This window comes from Tachypleus tridentatus, chromosome 10 (genome assembly GCF_004210375.1).
Source record: "Tachypleus tridentatus isolate NWPU-2018 chromosome 10, ASM421037v1, whole genome shotgun sequence".
In the NCBI taxonomy this organism is placed as follows: Eukaryota; Metazoa; Arthropoda; class Merostomata; order Xiphosura; family Limulidae; genus Tachypleus; species Tachypleus tridentatus.
This window is the reverse complement of record NC_134834.1, coordinates 70,999,528-71,013,938: the sequence shown is the minus strand read 5'-3', so window position 1 is coordinate 71,013,938 and position 14,411 is coordinate 70,999,528. Positions and strand designations below refer to the sequence as shown.

The 14,411-nt window shown below is 35.8% G+C and overlaps 1 protein-coding gene across 1 annotated transcript in view; it reads right to left on the bottom strand.

The window, feature by feature from the left end:
• The window catches only part of LOC143229532 (uncharacterized), a 29,715-nt gene that overhangs the window by 1,365 nt on the left and 13,939 nt on the right, over positions 1-14,411 (bottom strand). Inside the window, exons 5-7 of the mRNA XM_076462006.1 lie at positions 11,624-11,756; positions 8,957-9,139; positions 599-1,327 (exon numbers count right to left, since the gene is read on the bottom strand). Coding sequence (XP_076318121.1) covers positions 599-1,327; positions 8,957-9,139; positions 11,624-11,756 — 1,045 coding nt within the window. The remainder of the gene's footprint in view (positions 1-598; positions 1,328-8,956; positions 9,140-11,623; positions 11,757-14,411) is intronic.

Below are 14,411 nucleotides of genomic sequence, written 5' to 3'. Positions count from 1 at the left end.
GCGCAAATAGTCCTCCTGTGGTTTTGCGCGAAATTGAAAAAACAAACAAACAAACAAAATTAAAACAACAAATCGTTTTAAATTTCAATTGACAACTGTATAAATCACAAATGTATGAATTATAGATATTAATGAAGACCTTTCATAGCTAAAAAAGTAAAGGAAAATCTATTGTGGTGGTAGAAGACCTTTTCTTATCAAAACCTAAAGATAAAACAATATAATGGCTGTTTTTATTCAAGAATTTATAGTTGGATCAGTAATTTTAACCAACAATTTAAACCTCAATGTGTTTTGGTTTCAAATTCCTTACTTTCTTTTCAGGTATGTTGTGCTACTATATTAAGAGTAAAAACACACAAACTGATGTGTTTTTTTGGCACAACAAAAAGTGAAGTATTTATGATTACTTATAGTCGACTGTTTTCTGTAACACAGTTACCATCATTAGCTGAACAACTACCTTTGATGATGGTAACTGTGCTACCGAAACTAGTCGACTCTAATTAATAATAAAGATTTTACCTTTCGTTGTACCATAAACGTCAGTTTTTTTTTTTTTTGTAATTTTCTTATCTTAATAAATTAAATTCCTTACGTGTGGAGCAGCCTGTCCATCCTTTTGGTGCCCGGGGCTGATAAATGCTGCCACTCGTGGTTTTCAGAAATCGAGAATAGGTTGGTTGAGGAGCCACTGATGTCGTTTCGTTCTTCTTGTTTACAACTGCCGTTGCGAAATTCTCTGCTTTTGCTTCAGCTGCTCGAATGATAGATTCAGCGACAAAATCTAATTGGTCATCCGGCCAAACTTCGAGAAACGCTGCTTCACAACTACCACAAGGCGACTCGAGCGCTGCCTGCCATGGACTTTTAACGAGTTTGAAACGTGCCTTTTTAGGCATTTCTTGGAGTCTTGATGGTTGTGGAAGCATTTCTAGGAAAGGAGATTCTGTTCTTCTTTGTTCAGCAGGGGTTGTTATTGTGTGTTGTTGTAGGGATTTGATTTTTTCTTCGTCTACAATCCATTCTTCGGATTTTTTCTTACGTTTGGCAAACAAGGTGGCTCCTTTGCCGATAGGTCTGTAGAGGTCTTTTACAATGCCTAGACATACATCAGGACTTACGACATTGTGTTCGCTAATATCTTGTCCTTCCTTCCTTAACCGAGCGGCATCTTGAATATGACGGGGATCAAGTATCAGTTTCAGTTTTGGAGGATCTTTACTTACTTTAATGTAGGGAGAGTTTAGTAGATCAGATATTGAAATCTCTAATGTTTTGTCTGTTCCTTCTTCATTATCTGTTCCACTGCTTATAGCGTCTGGACCTAAGTAAGTTAAGATACATACAATCACGATACGTAATCGAGAACTGGCAATGCCAAAGATGAATTCCATAGATAAACATAAATGTCATAGTCTTAATAAGTAAATATTACGCTTGTTTTACAGTTAAAAAAGAACATGAGAGCAAACAGTCTTTGAAACTAGACAGTTTTAAAAAACTCAGGCCTTGCGTGGTCTTGTTTTCAGCATGCCTATGCGAGTTTAAGGAGGTCCAAGATCGGATTCATGGTATGAATACTTTCTATTCTGTTTCCACCACCACGGTTGATCATGTATACAGTGAAAGCCTTATTGGTTATTCCCGCTGCCTGGTTAAGAATACAGCTGTTTAGGCGACACCTTCTGCTGAGTGGTTTCTCTCCCTCTGGTCTATAGCTCTAAATTAGAGATGGTTTATGCCTAAGCCCTCCGGTCTCTAACCTGGTCATTTAGTACATGTACTGCATAAGGTCCTGTTGAATTGAAAATACAAAAAACAAAACAAAAAAACTAACAGAGTATTTCGGTGTTCCTTAAATAAGGTATTCTTACCTTAAGTGAGGTATACTTACCTTAAGTATGGTATACAGTATTATTTGCTTATTGCTACTTTTATTAACAGCATTGGTTATTTTGTTTAGTATATCGAATGTCATTACTTGTTTTTTTTTTTTTTTGGATTTATTATTATACTCTTATTATAAAGATTGTTCTGCATTTTTCGCTTAATGCATATATTCAAAACCAACCTAAAACCTAAGCTGGCGAACCTAGTAAGGTATTTTTGGAATTATGATCGAGAATATCGTCAATGATTCCAACAGACAGAACAATGTCTGGGAACTTCTACTGCTAGAAACCGAGTTTCGATACCCATGGTGGGAAGAGCATAGATAGGCCTTTTATGTAGTTTTGTGTTTCATGTACTTTTAATAACAAACAACAACAATCATCAAGTTGATTTTTAGTTTCTCTCTAAATACCTGTAGCTTCCTGTTGTAGAAATTAATATTAATTAAATTGCCAAAACTCTTCTTAAGCCTCCAGGATTAAGTTTTGGAAAATGATACGCAAAAGAAGAGAAATTCTGTATTTGCATGCTTCTTAGAAGGTTCTATAGGTGTTAAAAGAAATACTTTTTTATTCACGTGAGATCGCTTTATTGGAACAAAGTTAGTCAAAATAAACGTCTTTATTGACCTAAATCTGCTGTCTATACTAATTTTATCTACTACTGAGGATGTTTGTTTGTTTGTTTTTGAATTTCGTACAAAGCTACTCGAGGGCTATTTGTGCTAGCCGTCCCTAATGTAGCAGTGTAAGACGAGAGGGAAGGCAGCTAGTCAGCACCACCAACTGCCATCTCTTGGGCTACTCTTTTACCAACGAATAGTGGGATTGACCGTAACATTATAACGTCCCCACTGTTGAAAGGGGGAGCATGTTTGGTGCGACCGGGATTCGAACCCGCGACCCTTGGATTACGAGTCGAACGCCTTAACCCACAAGGCCATGCCAGGCCTACTGAGGATATCAATATTTGTAAGAGCGATATTCTAGGCTTATGGTGCCTTCAAAACTTCATCGTTCATCATGCTTGCTTTGATGGCCACGATCACGCATTATTACTGCACACTACAACTGCCACTGTAATAAGCTGCAAAGGAAGGCGAGGTCAATGTCAGAACATAACTTTGACAAAGTATACACGAATCATTCTCTGTAAGTAAACACTGGCTTCCAAGACGACGCTTAACCAGACTTGGAAGCCCAAAATTTAAACGTACATACATTGTACCGACTCGACTGGTATGTGGTTGGATGGAATCGCTATGATTCCAGTTTCTTCTCGTTAGAACAGATGCAGCCCGGCATAGTCAGATGGTGAGGGCGTTCAACTCGCAATCTGAGGGTTGCGAGTTCACATCCTTTTTACACAAAACATGTTCGCTCTTTCAGTCGTGAGGCTGTTATAATGTTTCGATCAATCTCACTGTTAAATGGTAAAAAGTAACTCAAGAGTTGACAGTGGGTAGTGATGACTAGCTGCCCTTCCTATAGTCTTACACTGCTAAATTTGTGACGGCTAGCGCAGATAGCTCTCGTGTAACTTTGTGCGAAATTCAAAACAAGCAAACAAGAACAGATTCTTATTTAGAGTCTTGAGAATGTCTTGCTTATGAATATTCCTTACTTTAAAATTCTTGTTTGGTATTTGGTTCACGGTACCAATAGTTATGTCCAGTTTCATCGTATTGGTGTTTTGACGATGAAACTTTCTGTTTTATTACAATTGTTACAATACTGAACATTTGTAAAAGGCAAGCAATATCACAATGCAATTTTCTATCTGAACAGCCAGGTTAGAGATACCTACAATGTTCATCTCTATTTATTGCGGTTTCAAATTCTAAAGTACTGATTAAAATACGGGAGGTCATCCAACATCCCTACGGGGCTTTACATTGCTTTATAAAACTGATCAAAATAATTATAACTTTCAAAAGTGACTATAGTTTCATCGTATTGGTGTTTTGACGATGAAACTTTCTGTTTTATAGGTTTTCAGTTTTAGGATAAAGACGTTGTACATATTTGGTTAGTTGTGATTTTATTGTACGTTGTTGTGCTTAACGCTCTAAAAGATTTTGTTTCCATGGAGAACAGTGCTATGTCCTTCAGCTATAAATTATTCAAAAACCTCCCTGTATAAATATTTTTCTTCTAGAGGACCTTCTGCATCACTCTACCTGTGTGGTAAAGCATTTATCGTTAACCAAGTTTCTTAAACATGGAGGCCTGGCATGGGCAAGCGCGTAAGGTGTGCGACTTGTAATCCGAGGGTCGCGGGTTCGCGCCCGCGTCGCGCTAAACATGCTCGCCCTCCCAGCCGTGGGGGCGTATAATGTGACGGTCAATCCCACTATTCGTTGGTAAAAGAGTAGCCCAAGATTTGGCGGTGGGTGGTGATGACTAGCTGCCTTCCCTCTAGTCTTACACTGCTAAATTAGGGACGGCTAGCACAGATAGCCCTCGAGTAGCTTTGTGCGAAATTCCAAAAAAACAAACAAAAAACAAAACTTAAACATGGATCACGTGACTTCATGGCTTGCCTCTGGGACATGTCTTGACAAAAAGTTGAAATAAAATTTGATCAGCGATTAATTCTCTGCATTCTATGTCTTGTTTTGTTTTGGAATTTCGCACAAAGCTACTCGAGGGCTATCTGTGCTAGCCGTCCCTAATTTAGCAGTGTAAGACTAGAGGGACGCCCGTTTCTAGGAACACTTTATACTCTACTATACAGCAGAATTACGTGGTATATATTCTCCTGATACATGTATAAATACGAGAGAACTCCTGTAATTAAAGTTTTGTTTCGCCTTGTTCTTGTTCCTAACGTTATTTCTTTTTTTTAGTCGTTCCTGAAACAACTGTAATGATATAATTAAATTATTATCGGAGACTCATAAGCCAATGTACTGCTTTGTCCAGTTCTACGTTTTGTTATCAATTCTACCAGTTACACGTTTTGATAATAATGTTAACAGTTTTACCTTTAGTTACGAATCACACTTTTAACACCACCAGACGTCTTGCTGCTTTACTCAACACTGTGGTTTACTGTTCAGTCTCTAGTCTTAAATATTATCCTGATTTCGTTTTGTAACTGCAACTTATATCGTTACAATATAACAATAATAGCTAATACTGTAGTAGCCTTTGCTTTTTATTTGTTTGATTTCAAACCGTAAAAGCTCGGCATGGCCAGCTGGTTATGAGACTCGACTCGTAATCCGAGGGTCGCGGGTTTGAATCCCCGTCACACCAAACATGCTTGCCCTTTTAGTGGGATTGACTATTCGTTGGTAAAGAGTAGCCCAAGAGTTGGCGGTGGGTGGTGATGACTAGCTGCCTTCTCTCTAGTCTTACACTGCTAAATTAGGGACGGCTAGCACAGATAGCCCTCGTGTAGCTTTGTGCGAAATTCAAAACAAACAAAAAGTAAAGGTTCTAATTAAGTCCAAGCTGTTTTTTATCTTAATTTAATTGTTACCAGATTAAAAACAAATAATGTTTATGACCAAAGTTTGTAATTTCAGTGAGAGTTTCGTAACAGGAAGTTTAGTGAAATCTCCTCAGTGTTCATAGTGGTCATATGAAACACTCAAAACAAGTTTCACATTCACTAATTTATAAAATACTTACAATATAACTCATGATTACGATCATGTAGAACATTTAGGTCCATGATTACGACTTTGTAAAATACGTAAAGTACCATTCATGGTTACGGTCTTGTAAAACAACTACAGTATAATTCATGTTTACGATCTTGTAAAATACATAAAATACCATTCATGGTTATGATCTTGTAAAACACCTACAATATAATTCATGGTTACGATCTTGCAAAATTCATAAAGCACCATTCACGGTTACGATCTTGTAAAACACCTACAGTACAACTCATGGTTACGGTCTTGTAAAACACATAAAGTACAAATCACAATTACAGTTTTGTAACACACGTACAATATAGCTCGTGCTTACGGTATTGTAAAACACGTAAAGTACAATTCATGGTTACATTTGTATAAAATTACTAGATTTACGATATTGCACTAAAGCACTTAAAGTAACATTTTCTTTGTGTTGTTGCGTAAGAGATAAGTGTGAAATTTATCTGACATTTTTTGAACGTGTTACCTTTCGATGTGAAAATAGAAAAGGTCAGTATTTTATTCGTACTATTTAAAACTACAATATTTGTTCGCTAGGCAACATAACTAGATTGTCCAACGCAGGAAATAATATATAAGTATGCTCTTCAAAACAAGAAACGCAAAAGGAATACTTTTGTTATTTTAAAGAGAAATATATGTAATAACGTTACAAGCTCAGAGTATATGATGTTACACGTGTTAAGGCATTGATTGTCAGACCAAAATGACAATAAAAGTTGTGCACTTTGAAAACGGAGGAAAACATCGGAATTTTCGCCAAAACGCATGCGTGTCCAATAAATTTGTTTGAGAGATCTGCATGTTCTGCAAGTGCAACATGTGCAAAATCCCTATAAAAAGTGACGGGTTCTCGGTTTCCATAGCTCAGTGTTAAGCCACCGACACGCAATACAGTTACGCCAAGACTGACTGAAGCACAACGCAACAACGCCATTGGTCTATTGGAAGCAGGCGAATCTCGATCACATGTTGCCAGAGCTATGAATGTCCACCAAAGCATCATCACAAGGCTATGGAATCGTCACCAACAACATGGATCAACTCGTGACCGTCCACGATCTGGCAGACCTCGTGTGACCACGCCCGCACAAGATCGCAACATCCGGTTACGCCACCTTCGGGATAGGACCACCACTGCGACGTCTACTGCCTCAACCATACCAGGGCTGCGTAGGATTTCCGATCAAACCGTATGCAACCGTCTACAAGATGCAGGAATCCGATCTCGACGTCCAGTCAGAGGCGTCATCCTCACCCAGCAACATCGTCAAGCACGGCTGCAGTGGACTCGGGCACATCGGGTATGGCCTCATCGACGATGGAGGCATGTTTGGTTCAGCGATGAACCACGTTTTATGCTTCGTAAGCAGGATGGAAGGACCCGTGTTTACCGTCGCCGAGATGAACGTTTTGCAGCAAACTGTGTGCAGGATGTTGACAGATATGGTGGTGGCAGGGTCATGATGTGGGCTGCCATCGCCTACAATGCCAGAACAGACCTTTTGCACATTCGAGGGAATCTTACGGCTCAACGATACGTCGACGAGATTCTTAGGCCCCATGTGCAAACCATCATGGTGAACGTCAACGACGTTTTTCAACATGACAACGCCCGTCCTCACACAGCCCGACTCACCACTGTCCTCTTAAGACACCACAACATCAACGTTCTTCCCTGGCTCTCCAGATCACCAGATTTAAACCCCATCGAACATCTTTGGGACGAGTTGGACCGACGTCTGCGACGGCGACAACCTCAACCGCAGACTCTACCTCAGCTTGCAGCAGCTTTGCAGGCTGAGTGGACAGCCATTCCACAGGATGTGATTCGTCATCTCATCGCTTCCACGGGCAGAAGATGCCAAGCAGTTATTGATACTCACGGGGGGCATACTCGTTATTGACGTTGAGTGACGTTAAACTTCACCTAGTGAGCGTGGACTTCGCCTTTGCAGACTTTGGATGTTCAGCAGTGAATGTGCAAAATTTCACACATGCCATACAGAACCACCCGGAATAAACTTGTTAACAATTTGTCTCATATTTTGCCTTTTGCGTTTCTTTTTTTTAAGAAGAGTATAGCTTGACAAAACAACGACCATTATATAGTGATGCCAGTTGTATATTAGTTATGAATACTTTATACTATAAAAAAAAGTGTTGTGTCAATGCTTTAAAGGTAAATGTCTACATAGACTGTACGTCCACATTAAGCTGGCAACACGATATAAGTACGAGGATAAATGGCCCTCTTGGGTAGTTAAGTATTGTTAGTAAAGTTGGTTCAAACTTCATTTGGTTAGTTTTATATTTCAGCTGATGCTAAGAAATCTGTAGACTTGTAGCAATGACTTTTAAGAGTGCGTTCTGACAAACTTTACTAAAACCAACAAGCGACTAAAGAGACTGCTGAGCATAGTTACATATATGTATTAGAGATATTTAAATTTGGATTGTATAGAAAATAAACTTTTCTGAAGCCACGGTTAATGCAGTTTTCTTGTACTCTGGTTTTCGACAGAAAGGCATCAGATACATTTTACAGCAAATTCTAGAAATGTGAAACAGAGAATAGAATATACAAAGATAGCAAAGGAGTAAACAAATACGAATAAAATACCTGGAAACATCTCTGTTTACAGATAATAATGTGAAACAATGGGGCCCTTTGCAGTGCTGGCCACTTTCTGTGTTTGCCATTTACAAAGTTCTATAATTAATGAAGCTGAAAGAAGCACGTCTGCACGAGACAAAGATAAAAACAATAATAATAATATATAACATTATTAAGTCAGAAAAATAGTTTTTAATGCGATATCCCGCAATTCTACACTATGATTATTGTCGCTACACATATTCCCGTAAGATAAACCTGCAAAGCACATTAAAATATCTCTGCGCCATCCCTTGAAATAAATATAGTTTCACTCTTACGATAATAAGAGAGAATGTAGTAAAATATTCAACATTTATCTAAGTTAAAGAATTAGCGCTACGTAACCCATTTTACACCCTGTTTGAAGGGACATCTGCTAGCTAAGGGCAGAACACCAGCAAAAAATATGGAATCATTTACCTGAATATTTCTAAATAAAAATATATTATTTCCAAATCATAAAAGAGTAAAATTTGTAGCTTTTCCTACCTCCACACTGATACTAAGTTACTTTCATTTGTATAACTGAAAAAATTGGTCGTGTCAGTTTCTTTGATAGCATATTTTAAACTGTGAAACAAAATATTTCGGCTCATAAATAAAAATTGGCGCTAACACTTTCCAAATCAGAAAAAAGTTGGAAGTGTTTATTAGATTTCCATATTCTTTACAGTTAGTACAAAAATTTATTTATAAAAATAGACGTCTGAAAGCAAACGCATCCTTACCTTCGTGTATCCATTTTTGGGAACGTTTGACACGTTTGAAAAACATATTAGCTCCTCTGGACTTTTTGTTTGTCTCAGAAGAAAGTGATCCCGCAATCTTCCTACAGAGTCGAACTTGTTCTTCTACAGTAGGATAGATGGCATTAGGGTCTTCATAGAAACTCGACGAAGAAAACATTTTTTCTAGTGAACAAAAACAAAAAAACAACTCTCATTATCTGATTTATATAAGACTGAAATTAAATAGAACTAGAGTTGCTAACAAACAACTATTATCATCCACTAAGAAAAGTACTACATTTTTATATGCATTCTACAGTTGTCTGATGTGATAATCGAACTAACAAGTTATATTTTTAATGTTTTAACTTTCACGTTTGCTAATCTGGATGATGAAGTAATGATCGAGAAATTTCTATTACTATCTAGGTTGATACATTAGTTATAAATTGGAGTAACAATATACGTAACGAAGAAGCAAATAGTTCAGTTATTGATAATTCATTGAAGTATTCAGGGTAGCGGAGTCGAGTAAAGGTTAGAGATTCTGAAAATGAATCACTAAGTTAGCATTCTGAAAATAAATTATTAAGTTAGCATTCTGAAAATGAATCACTAAGTTAGCATTCTGAAAATGAATCATTAAGTTATCATTCTGAAAGTGAATCATTAAGTTAGCATTCTGAAAATGAATCACTAAGTTAGCATTCTGAAAATGAATCACTAAGTTAGCATTCTGAAAATGAATCACTAAGTTAGCATTCTGAAAATGAATCATTAAGTTAGCATTCTGAGAATGAATCACTAAGTTAGCATTCTGAAAATGAATCACTAAGATAGCATTCTGAAAATGAATCACTAAGTTAGCATTCTGAAAATGAATCACTAAGTTAGCATTCTGAAAATAAATCATTAAGTTAGCATTCTGAAAATGAATCACTAAGTTAGCATTCTGAAAATGAATCATTAAGTTAGCATTCTGAGAATGAATCACTAAGTTAGCATTCTGAAAATGAATCACTAAGATAGCATTCTGAAAATGAATCACTAAGTTAGCATTCTGAAAATGAATCACTAAGTTAGCATTCTGAAAATGAATCACTAAGATAGCATTCTGAAAATGAATCACTAAGTTAGCATTCTGAAAATGAATCACTAAGATAGCATTCTGAAAATGAATCACTAAGTTAGCATTCTGAAAATGAATCACTAAGTTAGCATTCTGAAAATAAATCATTAAGTTAGCATTCTGAAAATGAATCACTAAGTTAGCATTCTGAAAATGAATCACTAAGTTAGCATTCTGAAAATAAATCATTAAGTTAGCATTCTGAAAATGAATCACTAAGTTAGCATTCTGAAAATGAATCATTAAGTTATCATTCTGAAAATGAATCATTAAGTTAGCATTCTGAAAATGAATCACTAAGTTAGCATTCTGAAAATGAATCACTAAGATAGCATTCTGAAAATGAATCACTAAGTTAGCATTCTGAAAATGAATCACTAAGTTAGCATTCTGAAAATAAATCATTAAGTTAGCATTCTGAAAATGAATCACTAAGTTAGCATTCTGAAAATGAATCACTAAGTTAGCATTCTGAAAATAAATCATTAAGTTAGCATTCTGAAAATGAATCACTAAGTTAGCATTCTGAAAATGAATCACTAAGTTAGCATTCTGAAAATGAATCATTAAGTTAGCATTCTGAAAATGAATCATTAAGTTAGCATTCTGAAAATAAATCATTAAGTTAGCATTCTGAAAATGAATCATTAAGTTAGCATTCTGAAAATGAATCACTAAGTTAGCATTCTGAAAATGAATCACTAAGTTAGCATTCTGAAAATGAATCATTAAGTTAGCATTCTGAAAATGAATCACTAAGTTAGCATTCTGAAAATGAATCACTAAGTTAGCATTTTCATCGATCAAGAATTTTTTTTCGTATATATTAGGCTTACAATTTGTATCAAAGTGAGCATGGACTGTAGTAAACGTTGTTGAAGAGATTAATTAGTTATCGTTAATCAGACTGGATCAAACATTAGTTTTTTATCAAATAATTTAAATGTGTGTTTGTTTTGAATTTCACGCAAAGCTATACGAGGGCTATCTGCTCTAGTCGTCCCTGATTTTACAGTGTAAGACACCTATGGAATGCATCTAATCATCACCACCCGCCGCCAACTCTTGGGCTACTCTTTTACCAGAGAATAGTGGGATTGACCGTGACATATAACGCCTCCACGGCTTAAATAATGTTTAGTATGAAAGGGATCCTCAGATTACGAGTCGAGCACCCTAACCACCTTGTCATGCCAGGCGTAATCTAAATGAACCCGTACGTATAAACATATAGTCAGAGGAGTAAATGTATTATAAACATACAGTCAAAGAGACAAATATAACATGAAAGACGTAAATGCCATATAAACATAGGATAACAGAAGAAAAACCTAAATAAAAATACAATTAAAACATAATTAACATAAATTTATGATTTTTTCATTGTTCATAACTCTTGTTCAACGTTTTGATAAAAATGGAAAAAATATTTTAATCAACTTGCTTTTCTATTAATATAATCTTATCTTTAGTAAGCATTTATATTAATATTTAAAAATATTACATGAAGTTTGTAAAAACATTTGAAAATAACTTACTTTTTCGCGGGAACAGTTCAAAGTAGTCCATTTCAGCTTCTGGTGCAGGTTCATAGGCGTGAGGATTAACTTGAATGTATATTTTTTCTTGTTTATTGGAGGATTCTAAGTCTGACTGAATTGTTTGTTGGGACTAGTGTAGTAGGAAAATAGAAAATAAGCCAGTAAATATACCAGTTTCTTTGTGCCTAACGTCTTATGTATTACCAAAGTCATCTATCTACAGTTTAATATTTCATTGAAACAGCAGCAAAAGCTAACGCAAACGAAAAACGTAGTAACTTATTTAATTTTTTTAACTTTTGTAATAAACACCAAAAACATGAAAAAATACACTGTTTAAGTTAATTGAGCTTATATTTATGTGTGTGGAAACAAAAAGTACAGAAATTATCTTACTATGTAAGAGATAACGCAATTTTACTTTTAATGAAGATGGTGGGGAGAATAAATAAATAATTATCATAGAAAAACTACTTGTTTAAACTACATAATTTCTGTGTCATGCGACTGTTTCTGATTCTAGATTTTTTTTAAATTTTGAAACCAAATGCATCTTCTTCGGAGCTGATCTCGTAGCTATTAAAAAAGGCGTATTTTGAAGAATAAAATGTTTAAATCATGTGAAACGTATATTTGCGAAAAGAAACACTGTCAATAATCGTGACTTGACTCAGATAAGACACTACCTGATATAACGCTGCTTTATTTGATGGATAATGAACTCATAAATAATATAAATAAATACGCAAGGTTTGTCCACTTATACAGCGGATTAGATTGCACACATAACAAGTCAGGTCAAGGATCTATCAAATATAACTGTTTTGTTTAATGGATAATGAACACATAAATAATATAGATAAATATGAAGGGTTCGTCTACTTGTATGGCAGAACATACAGTACATATAACAAACGAAAATGTTCAATGTTTTCATAAAATAAGCTACAACTATTAGTGTTTTCCACTAATGAGCAGCGAAACTCAGTAAAGAGTCGTGGTTGTACGGCATATGGTAATTCAAAGCTTGGTCTTTCATTGCACATGTTAGAAAGGTAGGAGTAACACAAGTAACATTTTGATGACTCTCCCGAGGAATGAGACTAGAAAGGATATATTCGGGTGAATATATAGCAGCACTCCTCTAATCGACTACCAAAATAAGGGTCCCCCGCTGGTACAGCAGTAAGTCTACGGATTTACAACGCTAAAATCAGGGGTTCGGTTCCCCTTGGCGGACTCAGCAGATAACCCGATGTGGCTTTGTTATAAAAACACACACACACACTAAGAAAATGTTTAAGACCTATCCCCCCAGTAGCAAGAGGGACGTGCATCATTTTGCTCTGAAAATACCGTGTTCACGTTTTTTACTGTAAACGAGATTTCAAGAGGAGCTCTGCAAAAATATATGACAAATCTGTGACCGTGTTAAATGTTTTGTACATATTTACACGCTTGATTAAAACGTTAACTGTTTCTGTTTAGAAAATAGAAAAACTGCAGATAAAACAGCTATGCGAAACGATTCTTTAGGATTTCTATCCCGAAACAATGAAGCCATTGTGCCTCTTCTGGAGCAAAACGTATTACGTCAATCTTTTTAAAAAGAAAGACCGAATCAACTTATATAACACTGCGTCTTTCGGCGTGTGTTTTTTTTCTTTCAACGCAGCGAATAATTTGTTTACTGGCTTTCTATAGTAATACATAACACAGTATAATTAGGAAGAGCAACTCGTGGTCTTTAACACAATGACCTCTTTCCAAACATCTGGCAGTTTTGCAAGATTGCATTCCAACTTTGGCGTGCAGAAGATTCTATTATAGGAAACACGGGAGAGTATAAGCTAGTAATTCTTTATTGTCTTTTTAATGTGCTTTCTAAGCATTTTACACAGTATCTCAACTTTCAAGCTCTGTTGAGCTCTCTTCTTCTCAAAATTAAAGTAGAAATTCTCAAAGCTACTATCAATCTTCACAAAAAACTATTACAAAGTAAGCACAAATTGTGACTTGAGATATTTGTTTGTGCATTTGTATTGAAGCACAAAGTTATACAATGGGCTATCTGTGTTATGCTCACCGTGGGTATTGAAACCCGGTTTCTCTTGCTATTAACCTTCAGATTTTTTGCTGTGCCACTGGGAGCAACAGACAATATAAAACATAAGAAAACTCAAAGGAGTTTTGTTTTTTTTTATCATATATCTAATAATTACTCTTCTTTCTTTTAATATAATACATAAACAGCAAAGAAAATGAATGTTTGGGAATGAAACTAAATTTTAAAAGTTTTTTGACAAGGAGGACAAGCAGAAAAAAACGAATTTGTATCGTTTATTTTTTTGATACATTTTTGAAGAAAATTTTTATTAATTCACAAACAGTTTATTTGTAAAACACTATGTTGTACACACTTGTTTTTGTTTAAATTTCGCGCAAAGCTACACAAGGACTATCTGCTCTAGCCAGTCCTTAATTTAGCAGTGTAAAACTAGAGAGAAGACAGCTAGTTATCACCACCCACCGCCAACTCTTGGGGTATTCTTTTACCAACGAATAGTGGGATTGACCGTAATATTATAACGCCCCCAAGGCTGAAAGGACGAGCATGTTTTGTACGATCGAAAGTCGAACGCCTTAACCGACCTGGCTATGCCGGGGTTGTACGTACTTAATACTTAACTTGTGAATACTTAATTGGTATAATATTACATAAATGTATGGAAGATTGGATGTTAAAAAAAGGACTTATTGTCTCTAGTGGTTAAATATTTAATTC